The 27447-nt window shown below is 40.9% G+C and overlaps 1 protein-coding gene across 1 annotated transcript in view; it reads left to right on the top strand.

Moving 5' to 3' along the window:
* The first annotated feature begins 9475 nt into the window (after nucleotides 1-9475).
* The window catches only part of TTC28 (tetratricopeptide repeat domain 28), a 154139-nt gene continuing 136167 nt past the window's right edge, over nucleotides 9476-27447 (top strand). Inside the window, exons 1-2 of the mRNA XM_035890309.1 lie at nucleotides 9476-9523; nucleotides 9847-10125. Of these exons, the coding sequence (XP_035746202.1) occupies nucleotides 9476-9523; nucleotides 9847-10125 (327 nt within the window). The remainder of the gene's footprint in view (nucleotides 9524-9846; nucleotides 10126-27447) is intronic.

Consider the following 27447-nt stretch of genomic DNA (forward strand, 5'->3'; position numbering starts at 1 on the left):
TGTCGCCGCTGGACGAGCGGTCGCCGTGTAGGTGCTGGAGCGGGCGCCCTTGCGCGAGAGGGAGAGTGGGCATCAGCGCGAAAACTGTTCTCTGGGCTCCCGAGTGAGCAGAGCGGAGCCTGTCTTGTCGAAGTCTCGGAAGTGTTTTGGTAAGTGTGTCAGACGTACTTTGTAGCAGTGCAGAGTTAATTGCTGTTGGAGCTAATGGGGCAGACGTGCCTTCTCAAGCAGACTGTACCTCACCTGGGCATGCCCACCGTTGAAAAAGTTGTCAGCAAGTTGGTTACAAGAGCTTTGTTACTGCCAGAGTTTGGAATCTGGAGACTGGATTCAGTCAGTGCATCTTGGGTGACAGCAAGTGTCATTAATGTGGTTCTGTTTGTTCACTGGAATACAGACTGGCAATTAGAGATGAGATGTATTATCCCTGTCAGCAGCCCGTCCTCCTGTAGCTTGATGTTGTGGCCATAGGGACATCCCTGGTTGTCCCCCATAAACGGAAAGTTGAAATGGCTGGGTGCTTCTTGTCCTTCGTCTTGAAGCTGTTCATGTCTACTTTTGGATGTCTTTTTTCTTGGACGTTTGCACAGTCTTAGACAATGTCATCTCTCTTGTGCTTTCTTCTGGCATTGAACAAGAAGTTCGGGTGCTAATAAAACCCTTTATAGGCTCTTTGAAAACAGGTTTTTGATAAATGGATGTGGGTGTGCCTTGAATATTGAAAGATTTTTGTCAGCAGTAGGTTTGGAAATCTTCCCTTTTTGGGGGGGTGTGTGTGTGTCTGACATCAAAAACCACATGGCTGTATATTTAAGTCCTAGGTCATACTAGTGTGTAAGACTACTGATTATTATTAGTGATAACATCATGAATGATGATTATTACTGATACTCTGTAATATCCAAATCTTAATTTTCAAGAGGTGAAATCCACTGCTGCAACAGCATCAGTCTGTGTATGTATTTCTGCTGGATATTGGTCAAAGCTTGTTTCCTGGGTGCTTCACTGCATCACATCATCCCCCTCTTGACTGAAGTTGAAAACCTCTTTCTTGTCCATCGTGTATCCTTTCCTCCTTGCCTTGGGTACCAGTTACTTCCATTCCTACTGGGCAGGTCACTTGGGATGGGAGTGCTGTAAGGAGAGACTGCAGGTGATGTACCTACCTAACCGTGTGCTGACAGACCTGCGCTCCTAGATGGCACACGTACCTTCAGAGGATGCAACAGTTGTACTACAACAATTAAATGCTTTGTTGCAGACAACGAAATCCAGGGAGCACGTACACCTGCTGCCCTAACAAGTCTCCCTTAGGTGACTTCCCTGTTCAGACCTGGCTTTTTGCTGCATTACTGCTTCGTCAGTCCATCGTTACTGTGGCTAGCAGAGGAAAAGGTTCAGAGGAAAAGGTCAGGTTATTATACTAGATCTTCCTATTACATTAGCGATAGATCTGTTGGATGGCAGTGGGAACAAACAACTCTTTAGACTTAGGAGGTCAACTTCTATTTCTTTTCCATGCTTCAGTGTCATACTGACTCTTCCTTAATGAGAAAATGAGCTCCTTTCTGCTTCAGTCTCTCATTCTTCTTCTCAATTTTTCCATTACTTTCCACTTCTTCTGTGCCGTGTTTTCACTGTTTCTCTCATTCCTTAACAATTTCAACTCTTTCATCTTCTTCCTTTGAACCGACTGACAGTGACATAGTATATGTTGATGCTGAGGGACTGTTCCTGATCTATAAGGGCCCTCTCTAGAGATCAGCAAGGACCTGGAAAATTTGAACTTTTGAGTTTGTTTTAGGCTCTCAGCATGCTCAGACAGAAACTTGGGTTTGCATTCATTAATTTACTTTTGAAGGTTATCTCTGACACCGGTGATGCTAGTTTGTTGATTATTAAGTGTCCCCTGCTCCGTTTGAGTCTGTTTTGCAGGCTACATAAATGCATCACGCAAGGCACGTGTGTCCGATGGCCTCTACGTTTGACATTGTGCTGAAGGTTCAGTGAGTACGTTCTGACTTCAGCTGCTCTTCCAGTGGAAGCATTCTGAATACACAAAACTAGATAACCCATTTCTATTATACATATACAAAAATAGATTATACAATGCATGCATTGCATAATTTTTTTCTAACTTCCAGCTAACTGACGGTCAGTGTTGTATGAGGATTGGTCTGGCTTAGGCACCTGCAGTGCCTCTGTTTCTGTGGATCTAGCCATCTATGGTATGAATGTAACTTTTAAACAGAATCTTGTCTCTGTCTTTATTTAAAATTTAAAACCTTCAGAATTCGGGAGTATTTTAGGTTTGCTTTCATTTGGTGTTAAACTGTATTGAAAGCATTGCTCTTTATTTCAGAGTGAAGTTTTTTTAACATTTAAATGTTCCTTATAGGACTTGAGAATTCAGAGCGTCTGTGAACGTTCAAGGTGTGTGTGCAATTTCAAGTTCAGTAGACTTCTGTGAATTTCTTTCATGCTTTTAATTACTTTTCTGAATCCGTTATTGCTATTGTCATTTGTAACACCTGGGATCATTCTGCTTTTTAACTGGACTGCACGTGGAAGGTGCTTCAGTTGGCTTTCGTTTGTCTTCTGCCTGTTTGATACCTCTCTGTTTCCGAGAGACAGTGGATAATTGTTCCCTTTAGCTGCCCTGTGCTTTGCTCAGTTTTTATCGACCTGTGACTCATTCCCTTCAATTCTTTTCTAACTTTCGTAGTCTATTGTATCTCTGGATATGGAGATTGGTCTGTGTCTGGCTACCTGTTACCTGTCTCTTACCTTTTCCATGTACGTATCTGCGTGTGCTTGTGTGGCGGTGGTGGGAGCAAAGCTGAGCACGGTGTTTAAAATGCGCTTCCTGGCGTACGCTCTCAGAGGCATAGTTGTTTCCTGTTCTCCTTTCCCAAGGATTCTTGTTCTTTTACTTGTCTCTCTGACTGTTCCTGAGCACGGAGACAATGTTTCCGGGAGAATTTCTTCAAGGACTCTAAAATGTCTTTTGTGACGGGTAAGTTTGGGGTATGTTTGGGGCCAGTTATTGTGATAACAACTAAGGATTTTATTTTTTTTTCCCCACTTTGCATTTACTGACACTGAGTGTCATCTGCTATCTATTTCCCAGAATACTCTGAGGATTCTTCTGTGCTTCATTAGAGTATGGTTTCAGTGGCTCACCTGCATCCTGCCCAAAGCATTTTGGGTTAGAGCTCTGAGAAGCCCAGAAAGTTGTATGCCACAGTTGGAAAATGAGCAAGACAAACGTGTTGCCAATATCTTGAATTCATTAGGCAAATCTGCCCAGAAATTTGTGAGCGATGCCCACACTCATGGAGTCCCCCGTCTTCCCTCTTGCTAGCATCCTTGCCAGTGTAACTTTGCACAGGTTTCCTAGTCTGATGATTGGTATGACTGCGATTGAGAAACACCAGCAGACACCTGGGAAAGAGGCTGCAGGATACCGTCTTAGAGTTTGGATAAATTGTGTCCCCCCGTGTGGTGGTTAATCCTTTAGAATAAGGTAAAACCCATCCTTTATCCTGAATATGCCTGACCAGTTGTACATTGCGGGAAATCCCTCTTAATAAGCCCTACATGTAACTGACTCAAGCTTTGAAATATTAACCTGCTTCCAGTTTTCTCAAGTTCACAGAAGAAGGGTTTCATTTATATATAATAACTAGTATATATAATGGAAAATAAAATAACCCTGTGTTGGGAGACTGCTCACCTTGTACAAAGGACCACAGTTTTTATTACCTTTTAGTACAACGTGGTCCAGAAGGATCAAGGACCTCGTGGACCCAGGTGCAAAGGAGGAGTTCCCTAGTCTCAGAGAGCTTCCAGTTGGATCTGAGGTGCGGTGTAGCCCACAGGTATAATAATTGGAAAACCAGGAGAGGGAGAGCAACAGTAACCCAGGCTGACTTAGGTGTGACTGAAGAGCTTTTATATAAGGTTATATATAGAAAGGATGTCACGGTCTCTTTGGGCTATCTCCTTATTCATCACTAGTTGGTGTAATATCATTACTTGAGACGCTTCTTAAGGAGGGACTGAGAAGAGCTGCAAGGTCACCAATTTGAGGAAAATGGGAATAAAGAACTTGCAATAACTTGATGCATATTGCTTGTAGCTTTGCAATTATTGTCAAGAACTACATTTGGCACTAGATAGATGAAAAGATTGCATGACATACGTGATCCAAGTAGTATTTTGCAGTGTGTTTGCGGTGAAGTGAAGGTAGTTTCTCAATAATATTCAAAAATAACATCTGTACAACTTAGTTCTTTCTTGGTTTTGGAGCATTTACTTGAAAATAGAATTTTGTTTCTTAACTGAAGTATTCTGCAAACGTGTAAGTGAGGGCATAATTTGGTCTGCGTACCGTTTAGTTTTCAAAATTATGTGTGAACCAAAAAGTACTGTTTAAATTTAGCTGTGGATTGCATAGTTCTTGGTACAATTTTTAGCAACATGTAGTGTAGCTCAAATTCAAGTGGATCTAACTGATGAGACCATTGCAGGTCTCTCCAAGTGCAGTATTGGAAGCTCACAGTGGCTTCTCATTTTTAGAAAATTCTTCATAAAATATGTATTTTCCTTTAGAAAATTTTGTATAAGCTGCAGTTAAAATCAGTTTCTTTCCTATTGATAAGTTTGTATTTAAAATATTTTTGTTTCTAATTACAACCCCATAGCTCTGAAGCCCAGACATATCTTCCATCAGGAAATTTACTATGATGTGGGTTTGGGGGTTTGTTATAGAATAGTGCTGTACATTGTGGGTTTATCTTCAAGGTATTTATTCTTTTTGATTTATTTATGCTTTTAGATAAGTTATAGCTTTTTTTATTATCTAAAAATTGATTTCCCTTCTAGAATGTTATTTGGAAGTTTGACTGCTTTTTTACCTATTACTTTGTGAAAATTTAACTCGTATTCTTTACCTGTGCTCGGGCTTCTGTCAAAGACAGTTTCTGTTACAGAAAAAGAATAATACCCCAGAATATGGAGTGAAAAAAACATAAAGCCATTTTACAGATTAAAATATGAGATGTTGTATAGATGTTCATAGAAAGGGAAGCTCAGTTACAGATTTTGGAAACCCGTATTTAGAATAAGTGACTGTCACTTTGTTTCAGAATCCATTTGGAATGCTTTCTCACTCATCTTATTGGAACTCAATGGGAATCTACTCCCTCCTGTTTTCTGGATCGCGATGTGCTGGTCAGACCGTCAGATCTTTCAGCATGTATGGGTACTTACTTTGTTTGCTAAATATTCTGTCTCTACAGAGGATTAAGTTTAGCAACCTTGATTTTGGAAGATAAACACACTTGTAATGTAGGTTTTTCTGTGTGTTCAGCTTACTGTTTGCTTTGGGAGTTGGGAGTTTGTTCTTGAAAAGAAAAAGACTGAAGAAAATTGTGTATGTGTTTAACACTCAGCTTGACTGAACAGTAGGGTTGAACCTTGAGCACCTTCTGTGAGAGGAGGCGGCAGTTTTTTCACCACTGAAGGCCATCAGCTGCCGGGTCGAATGTGAAGCAGATACTGTGGGAGCTTCTGTCTAATGCGACCTCTGTAGTAGGAGCTGGTTTCTGGTGCCCTGTGCTGGTTTGCAGAAGTGATGCTGAGAAGCTGGTGCCATCTTCTTTATTAGAAGTACGTGAGCTCCTACCTTGAGTTGTCTCTGCTTTCTGCACTTCATTGGAACTTTTTTGTTCCACTGCGCTAAGGAACTTCTGCTTCTTCTTTAGCATTGGTTTAGTACATATGAGTACCTTCTATAACAAAGTGTTAGGCAGCCTAAATATGTGTGTTGCCATCTCCTTCCACTGCATTAGTAGGAGAAGAGCAGCCACGACTGGAAAGTGGGGATGGCTTTTTAATGAGTACTTTTTGTGTGTTGGTACTATCATAATAATCTTTTTTTTTATTTGTGGTTTGAGTGCCAGAGTGACTCAGTTTTGTTCTGTGGTTCCTTCTCTTACCTAATGATGTTTTACTGCCTTACGTAGTTCTCATGATAGCAGGAATTGGATAATAACATATTCCAGAAATTACCATCATAGTTTCCTTTAAAATAATTCATTTCTTTCATGAGATTATTTAGCTCCACAAGATAGTGGAGGCAGAAACCACTTTACTTGGACTGAGAGGATGTCTCCTCACGGACTCTCTTCGCTGTTACAGACTCACGGTATGATCCTGAGAAGATCATGAACAGCTTTGTGTTTGCATTTGTTCATGCATAATAAACAGGCAGAGAAGACCGTGATTGCTTGACTTGTGCATTCTTTAGTCTTGCTAGAGCTCCTTGAGGCTGTGCCTGGTGAGCCGTGCCCTCGCAGAGGCCCCTCTACCTTCGTGCTCGGTAACTCCCTGTGAGCTTGTGAAGGCTGCTTCCAGGCACACGGAGAGAGACGGGGGATGCCTTTGAGAGTGCATCTGAGGAACTGGAGGAGTTTATTTGATACGTTCTACCCCTGAACTTGGCATTGTTTAACAGAATAACTGTTTTGCTGTATGAACAGCATGAGCGGTGTTTCAACTAGAGATCCCTTGGCTGAATCTGTTGTGCACGGATAGGTTGAGCTCAACGGTTCAAAACAGTAAGTTGTGGGAGCAAAACTGCGTCCTTCGTGGTCTGCTCTAGAACTGTAATAGAGGAGGAGCCTCAAGAAAATATTTGGGGTTTCTGCTGAGAGATTCATGTTTTCTGATCTTGTTACGTTTCTGACTAACTGATCAGATTGATTTATTCCAGTCTGTGCCCTGCTTCCATCACTCTTAATGTTGATGGGAGTTGGCTGCGTGTAACACATCGCGATGAATTAAGTCACTTCGTGGTCAGTGCAACCGGTTTTGTTAAGGGAAGTGGTAGTTGCAGTTGCTAAGAACATAGCAGGATTCCAAAAAGTTCCTCTAAATGTATACAGATTAAAGCAACATCGGTTGCTATTATAGGGACAGCTTTGAAAGGGGTTGGCATTTTAAATGGTGCGTGGGTGAGTGTGTGTTTGTGGGGCTGTTTGTTTGCTAACACAGTTGCAAGGATCACGGGTCAGGATGATCTCTGACATTGTAACCAGAATGTCACTGGAGTCCTCGCACTGGGTCTGTTGTTCACCCTGTGTTTGCCCTCTAACACTTTTCCTAATTTATGATTGTTCATTTCCTCAGATCCTTCTGAAAAATGATGTATGAGGGTTCTTCAGGCTGTTAGCCCTGCATTTTCTTGCGTATTGCATGAAAGTTCAGCTGGTTTCAGAAAATTTTGACACGTTTGAACTCCTTTTAGGCCCCAGGTAAAGGTTACACATTTATTTTGAGCAGAATATTGCTCAAGTTAAAATATTCCATGCTCCTCCTATAGAAAGAGCATTTCTGTAAGGCTGTGTTGGATTTTCTTGCCTGTAGTAACTGTGAAGTGTTGGTTCTAAATTGTATAAAATCAAATTTCCCACTCTTCTGGTAATTCCAAGGAACAAAGGCTGGTGTGGAAATAAGAACAGTGTGAAAATTCATTTGTTGCTCTGACTTTAAGGGTTGGAAAAATTACACAGTAGTTTTAGGTTTGCCCCCTGAGAAGAATCTTGTGCAATGGCTGCGTGTTTGTTGGCTTCAGCAGGTTTCAGGAGCAGGCAGAAATGTAAGTTCTTGGAATTAAAGAAGCTGCTGAAACTACAGAGGAAAAAAGTAGTGAAGATGAAAGGAAATGTGAGAAGAATGGTGTTTTCTTTGGCTTCTTTTATTTTCCTATAGCGAATCAGCTCTACACGTGAATCGTGGTGTCTGTGGGTAGATCCCCGTGCTGTCCCTGGCACCTGGGTACTCACCAACCTTGTTTCCCTGCAGTACCTCCAGCCTCCTGCGGTCCCCGATCTCTGTGTTTGAACGTCTGCTCATCTAGTAGTTGCTAAATCTTCATATTCTGTTCTTGCAGCTCCTCAGGTCATGGCAAATGGTCCCCATGATGAAGTCTGTGGTCAAATACACACACGTCACTGCGCTATCGCACAGCTTGGCACAAAGCAACGTGTTTTGTTGCTCAAAACAGAGCAATTTTCCTGCCAGTACTTGAGAATATGCGAAGTTGCTGTTTGTAAACTTGATTGAAGTAGCAAAGTAGTATGCCAGTGCATTTAAAGATGTACTGCATATGGAATGAATTTTCAAGGATGCAGAAATTTGCTTTTTTTAGTGCTGTTAATAATAATAATAGTAATAATAACAATAAGCCCCATCTTAGCTTATATTATCAGGAGTACTATGTAAAGGGCAGCTACACAGATGAAAGGAACAAAGTTTTTGATTTGGTCTACTGTAGATAGGACAAGAAACAGAAAATTTATGGATACAAAGGAGATTTGGGGTGCATATGAGGAAAAATAGTTTAATGATGAAAATCATGAAGCAGTGTAATGAGATTGCCTGAGTAAAATAAAGAGACTCCTTCAGCAGAGAAGTTTAGAAACAGTTTGGACAAAGACCTGTCAGAAAAAATTGGGTATAATCATAAGCAAAGAAGAGATCAATAGTTTCTAATTTCATGCTTTTCTGTTGTTGTTGTTTGACTTAAGGGGAAAAAAAAAGTCTATAGACCATTCTGATGCTTGAGACAGGATGTGAATTTGCAGCTTGCTTCCCTTGCCACCTAAAAATACGCCTCAGCTTGCCCTGGTAATGTATTTAAGCCCTGCAGCTGTTGTGTTGTGCTAACAATATGTGTTATTCTTGACCTTTTTTGGTCTGCAGGACTAAAAATGGCTGACACGAGCCTCAATTATAGTAGTCTAAACCTTTAATGAATATTTCCAAGTACTTTTTATGTCCCCATATGTACATGTTGTCTGTCACCAAATATAATAACTGCAGAATTCACAACTATCTTGTAATTAGAGTTGTACAAAGATAGTCTTGCTGAGTTTTTGAGGGTCCTTGAGAGACAGTAGGATATACATGACAAAGACGTTACTGGCTGTGGAATATAAGGAACATGGAAAGTTAAATGAGGAGAAAGGGTGTACCAGAGTCAGTGGAACTAGAACTTTCTATAGCTCACTTTAAATAATAATAATCTTTATAATTAAAAGGCTTAAACCTGTTTTTCTTTGTTATTTTGTATTGCCTGAAGTTGGCAATCTGGGAAGGTGGCTCTGCGAAGGGTGACTGTTCTGTTGCTAAAATAAATCATGTACCCCACTCATTTCTGTGAGTATATCCAGTTCCAAAGACTCGCCCTTCCCTTCCCGTTGATGAGCTATTTGCAGCCTGCAGGTAGCTGGATATAGAGGTCTGTGAGCAGAAGAGAGGTCTGGCTTGAAGAGAATTTATACCTTCTTCCACTGTCCGTGCGTGCCTGTGCTGCTGCGTGATCTACGTACCAACCTTGAGACACACCGGCATCATCTTCATGTTCACGCCTGCTACCTATTCACATAAACTTCCTCACCTAGCGACTATGCTTCGTGTTGTAGAACCAAATAGTATGGCCAAGGAGGAAAACCATGTGAATATGTGGAGTGCAGCATCCTGAAATAGACCACAGCCAGTTGTCTGCCCGGAGGCGGCAGTGTGTCTTTTCTGGAAGACTTCCTTCACAGGGAATGATATGTTTTATGAGGCTCTTTTCTATTACTTCTGTACCCCCCAAAAGTCAATAGATAAACAATTTACTTTTTTAAGAATCTGATTCTGAATTCGTAATTTGTTCTGCAGTAATGCTGGTGGCTTTAATTTCTGCTATACAGTTTCTAATATTTTGATTGTTTTTTCCTTTTTTGAGTAACACTTCTTAACACTAACACACAATTTCTCCCTTCCCTCCCCCAGATTTCTTTCTTTGGATCAAAATCTTCTGGAAGAAGAAGTCCTGACAGTCCCATGTTGAGCAAAGCTGAATTTGTTGAGAAAGTTCGCCAGAGCAACCAGGCTTGCCATGATGGCGATTTTCATACAGCAATCGTGTTGTACAATGAGGCTTTGGGAGTTGATCCTCAGAACTGCATTCTCTATAGTAACCGTTCAGCAGCCTACATGAAAATCCAACAGTATGACAAGGCCCTGGATGATGCAATCAAAGCACGACTTCTAAATCCCAAGTGGCCAAAGGTAAGAAAGTGTATTTTTCTTCTGGGGAAGGGCTAACTCCTTTGGGATTGTTATTCACAGATGTAACACCTAATGTGAACAAGTGTTATATATATTTCTGTACTAAAGTCTGGTTTTGCTAAAAGCTCTGGATAATATCTTTTGTGTTTAAAAGTTGTTTGACTTGAATTTCCTGTTGGATATTAAACTGTTTGCTGTGTAAACATAACTTTTCCCCAGTGGGGGTATGATACTATTTTACTGTTTTAAACCCGCATGGTTTCTGGGTTGTGAAGAGCAGGCATCTCTCTTCATGTTGAATGTAGTCAGCATTCAGTAGCATCCAGGAACATTTTGTTGCAAAACCTCTTGAGAGGTAGCATGGAGGTTCTTACTAGGAATGGAGCAATAAGTCATGTCAAAATAGCGTTCAAAGAGTGTTTATGTAGAGTAGATCAACATTTTAAGAAACGTGTGTCTTAGCATTCTTAGTAGGATCTGACTATGCAAGGAAACGCTTGACAAAGAGTGAATGGTGTGGGCTGCCTGTTCCTTCTGGGGTTTCTTCCCTCCAGCTGCAATTGATGCTTCAGTGACTGACTCGCTCTTGGCTAGCCCAGGGCCGGCCCTTCACATGCTAATCAATTTGATACCATCTCCTCCAGATTCCATTTCTCCCATCAATCTCTCACACAGTCTTACTAGCCACTCTAGCTCAAGATGCAATTTAAGAGCAGATTCATCACCCCAGTTCCTCTCCTCAGAAATTATGGCAGGTGGCAAGCATAATGCCCTCCCTCAGCTAGACTCCAAACTATTGAATTTAAGTTTCCTTTTCTTTCAAAGCAGATCACTATAAGGCTTGTACTCTGTTTTTCAGTTGTTTATTAGCTTCTAGAAAAGCCTTATCATACACTTCTTTAAGACTTTGTTAATTACCCATACTCTAAGCACAAATCCAAACTCTGCTCATGATGAGCTCCATGTGCTGAGATTGTGTCTACACCTTTAAATCAATGCTGCCTGCTCTTCCTTTTCTCATCGGCCATTGCCTGTATCTTGTCTGGATATTTAGTAGTCCATTAACTAAATACATGAGGATTAGTCTAGTGGCCAACTGCTCAGCAATTCCATTTCCAAACTCCCCATTGTTTCATTTGCTCTGCTGCAGTAAGCAGGGACACTGTTGTTTTCGTGCCTGCATAGTATATTTCCATATAGAAAATGGAAGTTGTTGTATAAAAACTATATATAAAATAGTGTTCTTTCCACTCAGAACACAGGATTTTTTTCCTAGCTACATGTACATGGTTTGAGGATTCAGTGTTGTGGAAGCTGCTACGGTTCCTGCAGCTCCCGGAGCATCACCTTGCTAGCTGAGGCATGTGTCTGCTCATTCCACCTCAGAAGGAGTGACGGGAGTTGCAACACCTGAGTGTGTCTGAAGGCAAAAGGCTGGTGGTATCTTTTCTCCAGTACAATCTGGGTGCGCAATGCCACTTTTGTCTCAGCCTTCAGTCCTGTGCAAGCTGTGGTAGCTTGTCCACTGAACTGCTAGGCCTGTCTTCCTTGGGTAATGCTCTCATTCTCTCACCAGGAGAGAGAGCATCCTGCAGGTATTTTAATTTGATGCATCCTTCTGAAGGGAAATAGCCTGACTTTTCTCCCCTCCCTGCTCTCCATCAAACTTTGGTATCTTAACTCTGGAATTTCTAGAGTCAAGAAACCGTAATTTTGCACAATTTTTCTCACTCTTAAGTTTCTCTCTTTAGTGAGACCAGAAAACTGCTTTAGAAAAAGTGTTATTGAAAGTGTTTTCTGGGGCTCTGCCCACTCATGATCACAAAAGGAACACCATGGGCCAGGGGAGATCCTTCCCTTTTGTTGATCCTATTTTTTGGAGTTGCCGTCTTGAACTGCAACACTTTAATTTGTGTTTTTCTTTCACGTTTTGTTTTCACACTTAATTTCTGTACTTTCTTTTTCTTTTCACTTTTATACTGCTGTTTAATCTTTCTTAAAGAGCTTTAATGTGTTCTCCCTGTTATTTTTACTGAGCCTGTCTGCAGTTCACTGTTTGAACCAGTCCGCATTAGAAAGAGACTCATGCTTTGGCAGGGAGATGTTTTATAAGCTTGTAAGTTTTCATTTGTTTTGTTTTGGATTGGCTTTTTTGTCATTCTGTCTTGTATAACCAAATGCCATAAAAGATTTTGCATAGGTTTATATGAAGGGCTGTGACTGAACTCTGGATTTCCAGGTCAGTTGCCTGAATGTAGGGAGCTAAAGAGTGAAAAAGCAAGGGTGCTTTTGCTTAGTTTTGTCTCCTGTTTCTAAGTCGTCTGGTAGTGATTTACTGTAGAGCTCAGTTAGATGAAAAGCTATGGAAAGACTTTGTCAAAGAACACTTTTGAAATGCCAATCAGAGATAGAAGTATAACAAAACTGTTGAAATGTATCATTGGAATAGATTTGTGGATCAAAATAGAAAATAAGATGGAAAAGAAGATTTACTAGCTAAAAGGCTAGTGGTGTTAAATGAAGGCATTAGTATCAGTCTGTTCAATACAAGAATAATAGACTGTGTATTGATGCAGTACTAAGGTGGGGTAGTTAAAAAAACCCAAACCCCAAACATTTTCAGTAATGAAAAAATGAGACTTTTTCAGGTAGACTATATGATTGAGTTAAAAACATGAAATAACTGTTTTGATTCTAGTTCTGCTATTAAATGTCCACCTGACCTTGAGCAAACTTTATTTCTTTGTTTATTCTTTTTTTACAAAAAGGTAAGGAGTCACTTTTACAGAACATTTTGAGCCTTATTGGTGGAAAAAGTAGTGGAAGACCTAAATGATGTCATTATGATGACACAGCGTCTGTTCTTGCTTTATTGGATCAATCTGTAAAGGGTATCTTGCTCCGTGACACACAATATTTACAGACTTAGCTGCTGTCAGTTAGAAATAGAAGAGTCAAAGTAGCTTTTGTGTGTTTTCTGCCCTGTATAAAGCTCAGCCTCAGTCCCTGTTTGTATCTTTTCCTTTTATCTTTTCACAGTGGTATCTTTAGTTTGCAAGATTTTCGGTGCTTCACGCACTCTCCTCTTTTGTCCCAATTCACCAGGATCCCATTTGGAACCCTGCCTTCTATTTTTAATTTCAATGACTTGGTGTTTTTTTGTGATTCTAGATTCGCTCCTACAATATATACTTTTTTAAATAAGTGAGTACCAACAAAAAAAAGAGGTTTTGTTTTTCTTCTGCTATATGTGGTACATCAGCTTTTCTTAAAAAAAAAAAAAAAATCTAATTGACATGAGAAACAAAGCTAAAATTGAGCTCCTTTAGAGCATTTCTATTTATATGTCCTTGAATGGCACCCTAGTAAGAGACTATGTAGATGAATCAGAGCTGCTGTCTTGCAGCAGAAATACTGTCTCTCTACAATTAATGGTCAAGCAAAGCATGTTTCTGCCCCCACCCCGGCACCACCACCAAAAAAAAAAAAAAAATCTGAATTTTGGACATTTTCTAAAAAGTTCCAAATATTAAAGCGTGTCTTTCTGGCATCTATTTGACCTGAAGTGAAAAACATTGTTTATAATAACTGCTGTTCTTATAAACTCGTGCTGTAAGCAGAGACTTGGTTCACATTCCGTGCTGGCCATGAGGCAGCTTCTTAGCTGACTTGTGTATTGATTCCACCACCTTCTTCCTTCTGTTCCAGCCTCAAGTTGGCTGATGGCTTCTGTTTAGCCTTTTCCATGGCCATCAGCCAATAAATGTCCCATAGGTCCACTGCCAGCTGAAGTTGAAACTGGGTCTGTCCCTCATGACAGAGCTGTGAGATGGGTTTGCCCCTCGCCACCTGAGCACTGGAATGTGAGCATTCCTACACTGCAGCACCAGCGAGCTGCCTTCCGTCTTGGAGCCCACGGCTCATGGCTTTGAAGCCAAGCTCTTAGCAGAGTTGAGGAATAAATTGTACGAGTACAAGTATTTAGAATTGTTGGGTTTAAGGCTAATGAGTTTTGCAAGGGTTATATCATCACATACCTGAGAGAAGCAGCTAGGCTAACTTTAAGGGGTGCTTTAAAGAGATTTAATGTGAGTTACCAGATCATCTGGCATTATTTTACCATAGAGGTTGTCTCTCAGTCATGTCCTGTGTGACAGTAGGTGTATTTCAAGTCTGCCATGAGATCTGATCTTTTGTCATGGTTCTTTTAAGCTTTTGCATGTAGAAACAGATTTTTGATTTCACTTGGGCCAATGGTATAGTAATGGCATAAACATGAGATGAATTTCCCTTCAAGGCCTTTCATTAGCTGGATTGAAGGCCAATAAGGTGTTGAAGAGGAGGTGATTTGTAGAGGTCAGAGTTTGACTGCACTGTCTGCCTTCATTTACACAGCTATGATAGAAGTCTCAAAAAAATGGCTTGGCCGGGAGTGCATCTGGGCTTTTAAAACGGAGCCATCGTGCTACTACAGTAATTGAGATAATGAAAACCCACAGCTGAATGAATTATTTTTTTATCCTCTGTGTGTTGTTTCCATCTGGAATTGTGATTTTCACACTCTTCTACATAGTACTTCCCTTTTGCTGTGAATCGTTGTTTCCACAAAAATCATCTGCAATGGCTTAGGTTTTAGAAGAAAATGAAAAATTTTGCCAAGTTCTGTTTGTCATTAATTTGGCTGCTCCACAATGAGGGTGACTGTTGGCTTAAGACATCTGTATCTACAAATTGAGGCCAGTCACTGCCACTACATCTTCATTCCGTCTCCGGAATTTGTGTTAGTTTGGTGAAGACTTGTTATTTCAGTTGCCAAATCTGACTGTGCAAGTCTCACCCCAGGAGTTCTCCATCAGGAGTTCCTTCTCAAGCCCTCAGCCCTCCCCGTCTTGTTTCCTCCATTGTGGAGGCTACTCGCCCTTGTTCTTGGTGAGCGTCCATTTTTTCCCAGTTTCCCTGATTCTCCAAATAATTTATTTAATAAATCAGCTTTTTTTTTCATAGACACCTAAATAGTATTTCCTTTCTTTGATGTATCTATGGTGAGCCAGGGCATACTGGGAACCAAAGTTAGTGAAAGTATCTGTCTTAAGATAGAATTGGAATTTAATCTTATTTTTGGGATTTTTTTAATGTTTTTTATCCTGCATGTCATTAGACTGAAAATGCCATGATACTTTTCAGCAGCATGTTCTGTAAGAGGACAACAACATGGTACAGCTGTGCCAGTGAGAACCACTTCAGTGATAAAGAGCTGGGTGGACAGGCAATTATTTAACAGTGTAACTAAATTGACAATTTCAATTAAAATATTAGTGAGGATGAATGGAACTGAAATGCTGAAGTCTGTTGGTGATATTTTCCTGTTTGAAAATAATTCATGTTAGTTCTGTTGCATAAAATACCAGCAAGGGCGGAGAAGGGGATTGGTATCCAGGAAGCTCATGTGAACGTCCAGTTAGAAGTGTGAACCTATTAACTTTGAAAGCCACACCTATTAGCGAAGCTCTGCTCACTTTTGGAGCTGTTAACAGAGGCAGAGTGACAGCCTTTCTGCTTTCAACATCCCAGCTACAGCAGCAGTCCTAGTGTGGTTAACGTAAGTCAGTGCCCGTGATGAAGGCTAATTACTTGTCTTTATTTCAGCACAGCGCGATGGCCATTTATCTCCTTGCAGGGGATGATGAATTCTGCATCTCTCTAGACCGAACTGTGTTTTACACCATTTTTTGTCATTTCCACGACAGAAAGCGGCAATGCAGCAGAGGGAGTTTGGTGCTTGCGGTAGCTGGAGCTCTTGGGCTGCTCTCCTTCTGTTATGGAGAAAACACAGAAAAGTCTTTGTTTCTTTCTTATTTAGTTGAAGAACACAAACATAAATGAGTTTTCTGACTGAACTGAAAACAACTTTTGGTCAGACAAGGCAGAGGCGATGTTAGACCCGATGCTGGCTCCTGGGTACTGTTTGTGCCTGTTCCTGACTCACTGAGGGATAAACAGGGCGGTTACCCACCTGCGCCGATTACTCTGTGAAATGCCAGTCCTCTGTTGGGGGTGCCAGCGGGAGTGCTGGGTAGCGTTAGTGCTTCTCAACTGCTTCTGACCATCAGGAGCAGTGCTTATCCGACAGAAATGCTTTGGAAATCACAGCGGAGATGCAAAACCCTGGAGCGGAGGCAGCTTAAGCTTCTGTGGTATGTTTTCCTCATTTTCAACATTCACATTTTCTAAACTGTGTATTTATATTTTCATTACACAATTAATTCTAATTTTAGCTAGAACAAGGGAGGGTTGGGTATTTGGGGACCAATTAACTAGTCTGATATGTTTTGAACACAGGCTGGATTGGGTATCTGATATTGAAAGGTGCAGTGGTGCTTATACAGGTGTTACAGGTGGTTGGTTGTTAGTCAAGCGTGGTCTGCAGAGCGATCCCGAGGTCGTACGTGGATTGGTTTTTGTGCGTATATGCAGCTTGTCAGCGTGAGACAGCAGGAGGGTGCTGTCTGAAGTTGGACGCTTACATTGCATATTGCAATATCAAAGCTACTTTATAAATTTTTATTGTTTTTTTTTAATAAGTATTGTATTTTTATTGATAGGACCTAACTGGGAAAATCAAAAGTTATGCATACAAAATCTAAGCAATTATATTAATTAGCCAGAAGAGGGAGCTTAACAGGTATAGCTGGGATTTTGTTTGAAAGGCCTGAATTTTAAACACAAAACCCAGTTTCCTTTTACTTAGGAAGCTGAAAAACTACTTTGCATCCAAGTTTTCTGAGATTTAAGCTACTAAATGTAAATTTTTTTGTTTCCTTTCCTCCTTTATCTTGGGTATACAATTTGTTACTTCTTGCATTCCTTTTTTTATCATCAGCATTTACAGTGCTAATGGGGAATATCACCATCCTATATGTGTTTGAAATAAATGTATTCTCACTCTCTAGCCAGACCAATGCATTAAGCTGATCCTTTCTTCAGAGAATGACAAACAAAACCAAAACAAAACATACTGACAAGTAAAGCTGTGAAATGGCACAGTGGAGAAAGTGGGAAAGTGGTCATTCTCGCTTCCAAACGCAAACACAGTTGTCTATCACTTTGAGTTTTCATACAGCTCATATTTCCAGTTAGGGTCTTGAGTTAATTTAAGTTCCGATCCGCCATCCTCCCCGCTCCAGCCCAGTTCCCAAGTATCCCTCAATACTTTTTTTTTAATTTTTTTTTTTTTAAACTTCTTTTGAATACTGCAAAATCTGAGCAATGTTCCTTTAAAGTCACATAACTTTGTTTCCTTTCTTTCTGTGCTGGGGCACACCAGTATACGGTACCCCCAAAGGACACCCTCTCAGAGGGGTGTGCTCCCACAGCAGTTATCCTCTTGTGAATTTAATTTAAAAAAAAAAAAAAAAGCTAGATTATGAAAATCTGTGGCTGAGAGTCATCCTCTTAATGCAGCTCCCCTCCCCACCCCAAAATCTGTCTTTAATGCATTAACTTGTGTTGAGTAATAAGCAAGGCTATTTATACAAATACATCTGCTTATCTCCTGCAACTTCAACCCAAAGATGAGCAATGAGAAAGCGACTGGCTTGAGGGGTCCCGCATGCCCTCTTGGAAAGCATCACAATGTTTAGAACAGTGCTGTTTTGAATCTTCTATAAATGCTGAAGGAATATGAGTCACGTGCAAAGATAATACTTAAAGTATTTTTTTCTAAAATATTCAGAGAAAAGCTTGAATGACAATTTATTTTTTTTTTCTGATATTCAAGTTGGCAATATTCTGCATGGTAAAAAGGCCCATAATCATCACAGATCTGTGTTCTGGCCTTCAAATGGACATAAAATTTTGGAAATCCTCTTCTTCAGTTGCGCTCCAAATGTCTGGGTCTGCAGCTGTCAAAAGCTCTTCAGATCCAACAGTTGCTTGGGTGTATTTGTTATAACTGATTGACTGGGCTTGACTGTGTCAGTCCAAGTGTGCAAAGTGCTTCAAAGTGCACGTACTTCACCTCTGTCCTGTGTTCGTTGTTGTTGCTCTGCTGCACCCAGCTACATAAAATCGCGTTTATCATACCAGTGGTCTCTGTCTAAATGAAAGATGCAGTCCTGTGCAGTGTGTCCTGCTGTACTTCTCAGTGAATTTTATAATATCAAATAGATATATTAATAGTGCACTTTTTGTTTGGTAGAGCAACATTTTGATGTTTCTGTCTTCATATTTTAAAAAAAAAAAAAAAAAAAAAAAGGAAAAAGGACTTTTTCATTAAACCCCCCAAATCTCCCTTTCCCTAGCTGCTGTTTCTAATAACCCCTGTGGGAGGCTGGTTCCAATCTTCACATTCTCTGAGATTTTACGAAGCATTTTCTGAGTTCAGAATTTCTTTGGGGGATGGGGAATGACAATGTCTTAGAGAAAAAAACTTTCTAGTATTACAGAATCACAGCACTGCTGAGGTTGGAAGGGGCCTCTGGAGATCCACTCGTCCAGCACCCCCTGCTCCAAGCAGGATGTTGTAGCAAGATACCTAAATTATACAGGACAGCTCATTCTTATGATGCAGTAATAAAGAGCTTTCTGAACAAATTGAAAGGTGACATATTTAAAATGGATGCAAAGAAACATTATTTTCAAATAATCTGTTCTTGGTCAGTGGGAGTTGATTATCACTGTATGTTGTTGAAACCATTAGTGCAGCTGTGCTTTGAAGGGACGGGAAACTTCCAGATGATGAGAGTATCAGAATTACAAAAAAGCTCAGGACAGAGTAGATGGGTGAGAAATAAGCTTTCATTTTTGGGGAAGAATCGCTCATTAGTGCAAAATTTTTGGAGGAGGAGGGAGAAGGGTAACTCGCATCTTCAGTTTTCTCTCTCCTGTGTCATCCTTGGAAGCATCTGCTGCAGGCAGCTACTGGCAGGGACTGGCGACCTGAGTTCCTAACTGTGTGTTTCAGTCTGTGCTTGGATGAAAACATGAAATATTTGGAAGGTGAGGAGCAAACACTTCATTTGTTATATTAAGATGTGGTGGCTGAGATGCACTTCCTCTGAACCCCATAGACTTTCCTGCAGGCTTCTAAGAATGAGGGGGTTGGGTGTTGTACTTTTTTTTAAAAAAAAAAAAAAACCAAACTTGTCTTTTATTCTTTTGTGCTGAAATCTGAATTTGATCTTCTTGATGAGCAGCTAGATGGCTTGTTATGACAATGGCCAAACGCCCAGGAGGATGCTGAGAGCAAGTACCCCTGGAGCCCAGAGTGGTGGGTGCTCGCCTCGCCTGCCGGGGGGTATGCCTGTTTGGGGCGCAGCAGCCTCCTGCCCCAGGGTGCCCGCTCTGGCCACCCGGCCCTATGGGTCTGGTTGTGGGCGGCTGCACTGCACCCGTCTGCGATCAGGAGTTTCGCTTTGTGTTTTGAGACCACTTCTGATATATACTTAAGTATAATTGCTGAGGAATTTGCTGCAAGTTTAAGTACTGTGACTGCTGCTGTAGTAACCAATATAGGTATCTCGTGACCCTCTACTTGGGCAGTGCTTGATTTCCACAGGCTGAGTCAGGGATGGTTTTGTCTTTAGAATTTGTCATGTTTAGCTTTCTGCTTGCCTTTTTTTTGTTGGCAACATTAAGCCAAACTTACCAAACAAACCAAGGAAAATGCACTTTGCAAGCCTCCAGACGTACACAGTCTAGAAGATGTTCATACCAACAGAATTATTCTGTAAAATAAGTTTAAAACAAAAACATCAACAGTTACAAAACTATGGCATGCATGGAGTTCAATAGTAAATGCTATCATAGCGTTGTGTAAGTATTGGGGAATTTTCTAACTGCAGAAGTGTTTTCTGCCTTTGACCGTCTGGGAAAGGAGATGTTAAAAACCTTTCTGTAACAGGAAAGCAGCAGCCTTGGAGGTGCATGTGGGGATTTGATTAAGACAGCCTGTGTCCAGGGGTCAGCATGGGAGGTAGAACGATGTAGTGGTGAGAGTTTTTGCTCCCTTTGGTTTTCAAAGTGCCTAACAGGAAAAAAAGCTGGCTTTATTTAAAGTAAACGTCTGAGCATTTGCATCGTTCCAGTTCTCAGGCTACTGGAAAAAATGACGAACATGTGGCAGAATAAGAATAAATTCTTATGTGTCTTTATACCTAATTGGGGAGAACAGAAGGAGGTTTTAATGATAACATTGCATGTAATACTGGGGAAAGATTATGCTCCTAACTTCTGCTTCCAATTGATTTCCCTCTGTGACTCCAAGTTCTTCTGAAGCACAGAAAAGTTTTAAGTTTCCAGTACTTTACACAGGGCAAAAAACTAATTTAGGATACTTATGCTGTCTTTACCGTGTTAATGTGTGAACTTTTTAGTGCTGAAAAACTCGAGTCATTAATAATTGAGCTTATTATGATAATTTATTTTCTTGTTTGTCTTATTTCTGGGGAGAAATCGTTTTGAGTAATTCACAAGAAGAACTACAAACCGTGTTTGGATTACAGGATGCCACCGGTGGCCACTTATGACTTTCTCCAACAGCTCTTGCCTATCTGCATTTTTTATGACCGCACAGGTCCATCGCTGCTGCGTCCCATCAGCACGGGCCAGCACAGCGTATTTGGGTTTGTGTATTAGGATGTTGCCCCAGCTTTGCAGCCTCTCTCCTCTCCACAAGGCTGGAGAGACTGGAGATATCTGATATGGTTTATTGACCTGTTTTTTCTTTAGAGCTTTCACCAGCAGGTATGAAGACTTGTTCTTGGACTCTCTGATCAAGTTTCTGCAGAATAGTTGGTAGTAACAACACTAGGCAGGCAGCTTGCCAGAAGTCAAGACCTTACTTCCCACGCAGTTTTCTTGCTCTGATCTTGCTGGTGTCAGTGGATACACGGGTTTTTTTACAAGTGTTAGGCTTGGTTTCTGTTGCTATTCTGCTTTTAATCGCTTTCCTCCTAGCGTAAATCAGAGCATGAGCTCCACCATCAAATGTGTGCTGTTCCCTCGAGCTTGCGTGAAAGCTCCTTTTTGTAACCTTTCCTACAGGGGAAGCTTAAAGCCTTGAAGCAACCTTCATGCGTTTAATAAGAAGTAATTCTGACTAAACCTGATTGTCAGACTTCTTTCACTTGAGGCATGCTAGCTACTTCAAAGAACCTTTGAGAAGTAGTATTATGCAAAGAGATTCATAGGTAAATAGTGAAAAGCTGTGTCCAGCCACGTGTGGTTAGTTGTCCAGTGTAGGTGATGTAGAAACTTGTATTTGTATTTCATGGCAGGTCTTAGGGATGTGATTTTTTTCTTAATGTTGGGGTTTTTGTTGGGGTTTTTTGAGTATCCAGTCTTCAAACATGCAATATGCTCTGAATTTATTTTTCTCCTGTTCCATCTGATGCTAGTACAGCTTCGGCAACGATGACTTTGTCACCCTGAAGTCTTTATTGATTTCAGTTTTCCAAATCAGCACTTTGAGCTACTTGGAATAAAGAAGTAAAAAAGAAGGAAAGAATTAAGGCTAGACCTGATCCAAAAAGTAAATTGAGGCAGCTTATAAAATTGTTACCTGACAGAAATTATAACCTAAATCCAGCCAGAACATGGGTATTGTTTACTGTCTTAGGTCATCAGCGCAGTTATACAAGGATAATTTGTGAACTTATACAGAAGAATTAAAAAAAAGTACCTGGTAACCTTTTGGAAACTGTACTTTCACTGTTCTTTTGATTGGAATTTTCTTTTTAGCCTACTGTCTCTCCTTGAATCAGGAGGAAAATACCAGTGATAGAACACTTTCTGCTGTTTGATGTCAAGAGGCATTCACATGTTAGTGACCACCCTCAGATACTGCGAGGAGAAAAATCTCTGGTCTTGAGTAATAACCCACAAGTATGAATGTAAATGTGGACTATGCCTAGCGGGATTCTGTTTAAGAACAAAGTAATCTCTTTTAATCTAAGATTTGGTCTTTGGGAAAGAGCAGGCAGTATTTGGGTGAGAATAATTAACTGGGTTTTGGCATTGATTTATGGTCTTTATCTGCTGACAGAAAAGTTGTTCATTCACAAGGAGATGAAACAACTGTCAGACGTGAATGGATTTGGCTAACAGGACGTTCACAACCGAAGTCTAACATGGAACCAAGAACCACAAAGATGAATGTTTTCAGCGCGCTGAGGAGTACCTTGATTTTATTTTATTTTGTTGTCCTATGTGAGTAGCAGGATGCTGGCTGAACAAGTCAGTAACACGATGCTGTTTGAAGCCCCGGGTACTGGTGTTTGCGTAGCAGTGTTCCCTGAAGAGCTCAATAGGCTACTGAATGACAGGGAGCCAAGGTGGCTTACAGATTCAAAGGTCAGGGTTCAACAATGGTCGGAGGTTATGTGCAACTCTTTAAGCTGCAGAGCAGGTAAACATGTTATTTTGTAAAGCAGGGACAGGGACACTTTTTCGTATTAAACTGGTTTTGAGCTGCAACACCTCTTAGAGAGAAGGTGAATAGTCTGGAGAATTTAGCTGATGCAGAAGGAGTGCCCTGTGCATACGTAATCTAAAAGTAGCTAGAATGAATTACTGCCACTTTTCATCAGGTGCAAATTTCTCTTACGATCGTTGTCTGTCTCCTCCACTAATTTAAAAATGTGACTTTGTATATGTCGATAGAGAAGAAAGAACAGAAAGAAGGGGGGATTTTGAGCTGTGAGGCCTTTGGGTATTTGAAATGCGGGAGGGTTTTAGATGTCATCTAACTGTAGGGGAATTCAAGAAAATAGCTTGCACTGGTATTTTGCTAAGTGGCTCCAGCTGTTAGCCATGTGACCCGTCCTTTTAAAAGGAAAAGGGACATTTGCTCATCCTCTTGTACTTCTACTGACTGCTCGCGTATCTTTATAAATGTACCCTCACATGCCGTAGCAACCCCTAACAACCTAAAAGTTTCTCAATGAACTGCAAGTAGAGTGCCCACCCTCAGCTGCATGTAAAACTTCTGAGCAAAGAATGTGACTTGACCACATAATTTTTTTCATGAATAGGCCTCTTGTTTTTAATTTGATGAGCAAGGAACTTTCCAGTCCCGTCTTCTGGCTTACAATCTGTCTTTAATTTTCAGAAAGATGCATTCCAGTTTTTCAGGCATAAAACTGTTTAATGGGGTTTTTTTTGGCTTTGCTAGAACTTGCTGTGTTACGTTATCCTGAGATTCATGCATTTGTTTGCATCCTTTCATCTCACAGGATCACAGCCTAGATGAAATTGTTTGGGACTTCTGGAGATCATCTAGTGCGGTCCCTGCTGCTCCGAAAGCAGGGTCAGCTAGAGCAGGTTGTCCAGGGCGTTGTCAGATCGGGTTTTGAATATCTCCAAGGATGCAGACTCAACGACCTCGCTGGGCAACTTGTTCCAGTGTTTGACCACCCTAACCAAAAAGTTTTTCTTATGTTTAACTGGAATTTCTTGTGTTGCAATTTGTGCCCGTTGCCTCTTTTCCCTTTGCTGGATACCACCAAGGAGGGCCTGGTTCTGTTCTTTTATTGTCCCCCATCAGGCATTCGTACATGTTAGTAAGACCACACCCCGCCGAAACCTTCCCTTCTCTAGGTTAAACAACTGAAGGTGTCTCAGCATCTGCTCATATGACTGATGCTCTGGTCCCTTAATCACCTTTGTGAGCTTTTCCTTGACTTGGTCCAGTCTGTCCCCCTCTCTCTTGTACTGGGGAGCCCAGAACTGGTCACAGCACTCCGGATATGTTTTTATTTTATATTCTCATTATATATAGATTTACTTGTTAGGGAGGTTTGTTGCTGTTGTTTTCAGTGCCTTCTTCCCATCCCTTTCCTTTTCTCCTCTTTGAGTAATTTTTTGTTTGTTTGTTTGCATTCTGGTAGAGTCAAGCTGTTCCATGTACCAAAGGCAGCATTGCTAATCTGGTGGTGGAAGAATGCTCTGTACCTTTGTCTATTTACTTATATTAAGACACTTTTACTTACTTCTTTTTTTTTTTCTTGCTTTCTTTTTGATCCATGTTGGGGTGGATCTCCAAATTAGTGGAGTGTGTTGTTTATTGTGATTAAGGGACTGCAGTTGTCTCAGCTTTCTGCACCCTCACTCTTTCTTAGCACTGCTTTCTGATAATACTCTTGAATATAACGGCAAGCTTGTGTACCCTTTATAGCAGGATGTGGACTTAATTATTTCCCTGCGTTTCATGTAACACATTCTTACTGTCTGTGAAGTGGGTGGGGTAGTTCTGTTCTCATTTTACCAGCTGGGAATAGAGAGAGGGAAAGTATTTGTTCTGTTGTTTAGCGATAACTTGTGGTGGTGCCAAGCCGTGTTGTTGCATCCATGTAACATGGACTTGCTAGCATGGATCAGAAAGCAGCACGGCTGCGTGACTGCAGTGCTGTAACCGGAGCTATTGCGTCTGGCCTTGAGCATTACATCATGCTGACGTGGCTGTATTGCTCCGGGTTCTGGACCTGGGGTAGCTGGACGCACTTTAAGCGATTTTTCAAAGGTCAGGCAGAGAGTCTGTGAAATATAAAGTTTAACCCAGGTCCTAGTCACAGGATCATCCTTTTCTCTGTCCGGTGTTTTTCTAATGAGATATTTAAATAATGAGCATCATGTAGTATTTTGGCAGCTTTATGGGGTTAACATTTTTCTCTCACGCTTAAATTCACTGGAGAAGTGTTCCATTACCTTCTCTGCACCAGAAGCAATGGTTATGGTATTGCTAGGGAAAAGCTGTTGTGCAGATAAGCTGTGTAAGTGCTCCTTTCCCTAAGCTCTTAAAATCGTAGAGCAGCAGCAGCGCAATATGGGTGTGCAGGGAGGGAGGGATGCAGGCAGATGACACTATAGCTATGCCATCCTGAAAAAAAGTCTGTTTGCATGTAATGGTCGTCCTTCCGAGACGAATATATAGGAAAGCTGCTCCTTTCTAAGAAATCAGCTTTACTGCCTTAGGATTTAAAAACCTTACAGAGGTACTTGAGTCTCAGCATGCAACAGATCAACGTAAAATTTCCAAGTATTTACTGTAGAGTTTCATTATTCCTGTCTGCATTTTCTGGAACCTGCTTGTATGTGGAAGAAAACAATATAACATTTTCTTTTATGGTACTGAACTCAATTTTTCTACTTAGTCTAAGTGCTATAGCGTAAACTCCTCTTCTGGAAGGTGGTAGTTTTTTACTCCACAGTTTTCTTCCCACTGAAACTAGTTATGCTACTGTGTGGGAATGGTATAGCACTTTTTATTCCTCATATAGCCAAATATCCAATGCATGAATGCAGGGATCAGTTGTTGAGAAGGAAATAATTCTGAGTTTCAGAAATGAAGCTTGATCTGCAAGGGCGGTAGTTAAGAAGTATCTTGTTGCCTGCTCATGGAGAGTCGAGCGCGCAGCCACTGGATATCATTTTAAGAATTAGGATTGTCTTCATCTGCTTACACCACACTGGATTTTGTACCCAGTAGTTTTAGACTAAAGCCTTAGCATGAGTTCTTACCAGTTTTTCTCACCTCCCCAGACCCTGAGGCATTAGTTGCCAGATGACTTTTCTGATCAGCTTTCAGCTCTTCAGTGGTTTCTTTTTTTCAATTTGCTTATTCTTAAAAATGAGATATTTACTTCTTATTTTTTTCTCAGCATACAAGGATTGAGTTTCCTCATCTTGAAGATTAATTTCTTTCTTAATATTATCATAATGGTGACTGACAGTCTGAAGTTGAGTTGTGAAGAATTACAATGAACAGAGCACACATGAGAGGGCGCTCTGTGCTTAGATATTTCAGAATTAGTGACTAGGATCTAGTATATAGATATTAGAATTTTTTAGATATTTCTAAGAGGTATTTAATTTTTTTTTTTTCAAAGTCCATGCTGCTCGTATTGCCTTTTCTTTTTCTTTGACATCAAACTGGATATGGCTGGCAAGTGGGTGCTAATAAATGAGGCTCCCTGAGATTGTGGTGTGCATTGCTGGTGCAGAGCAACGGAAGAACAGCTGTGTCTTACACGTGCTTTCTAGAATGGTTTGCTTTACGACTTACTTATAGATACACATTTGTTTTTCTTTGCACTTTTATTGTTAGCTCTAGTTTTTGTTGCCATAGTATTTGTAAGCCCCTTATTCCCATTTATTGTTCCTTTTGCTACATTTATGCTACTTGCTGCTTTGGTTAATCAAATCACAAACAACTGTGCCTCAGACTTTTTTGATTTTGTTCTGCAGCAAATAGTCTATTTTTGTGAGGTGTTTAGCATCCTGGATTTACACCAACTCCCTGAATTTGTGATGTAGTTCTGGCTGCCCAAGGATTAGAATTTGAGCAGCACTAGAGAGTGTCTTGGACACTGGATTAAAAGGACCATGGTGAGACTTCCTGTTTTTTGAGAGCTACCAATAGGTGGCTGTAGGGCAATAAGGAACAGGAGGGGATTCTAGGATGCTGGACCTGGAGTCTTCTGTAGTAGACAAGAATGCCCTTGGAAACTTGCATTTCTTGTTTGGGTCTGCAGTCTGATACATCATGGCATGTCTGGATATCCCTGGATCCTCATCAGACTTGCAACCTCCACCAGTCTCTGAGGAAATGAGATGGAGAGTTTGGGAGAACAAGTAGACAAGAGAAAATACTAAAAAAGGAGAAAGCAGGAAATCACCTTGCTGAACAAGTCAGTAGCAAACACTTAAGTACACCATCGACATGGTATACTACGCTGTGCCAAGATCAAGAAAGCCCAACTAATTAGAGGTGGGGCTTGCTGAGAGCTACACAACAACTGCAGGCATGTGCATGGCCGGACAGTTTTGCCTTCCTGGCCTTTCAGCATGCACCAGGGGTTTATTCAAGTAACGTTATTCCTACTGTCTCACTTCCCTGTAGCCAGGTAGGATGTGAAGTACACGTGATAATGTAAAGGTAGGACACGCAGCACAGGGGTAACGGCTGCATTAAGCATAGGCATTTCCTGAGTCAAAAGCACCATGACAGTTCAAACTACGGGGAACAGGAAAGAAATTTGTAGCAATTTTTGTTACTTTTGTAAATCCATTGTTCTCTCAGTCGCTGTTCTCCGTTTGTTTCTGAGAGCCCTACGGTCTCAGCCCCTTGTCTGAACTTTCAGACAAAGCAGGTGACACATCCCTTGTGCCACAAGCATCTCTGTACATGGTTTCTCCTTTGCTCCAACAGACAAGTTATAAACCCCCTTCTGTTACATGGAACAACAGAAATGAATTACTAGTAGCTTGGCTATTATACACTAATAGAGAATTTACCCTGAAGTTAAAAAAAAACCCAACAAAGCA

The sequence above is a fragment of the Egretta garzetta genome, unplaced genomic scaffold, assembly GCF_000687185.1.
Source record: "Egretta garzetta isolate BGI_Z169 unplaced genomic scaffold, ASM68718v1 scaffold73, whole genome shotgun sequence".
Taxonomy (NCBI): Eukaryota; Metazoa; Chordata; class Aves; order Pelecaniformes; family Ardeidae; genus Egretta; species Egretta garzetta.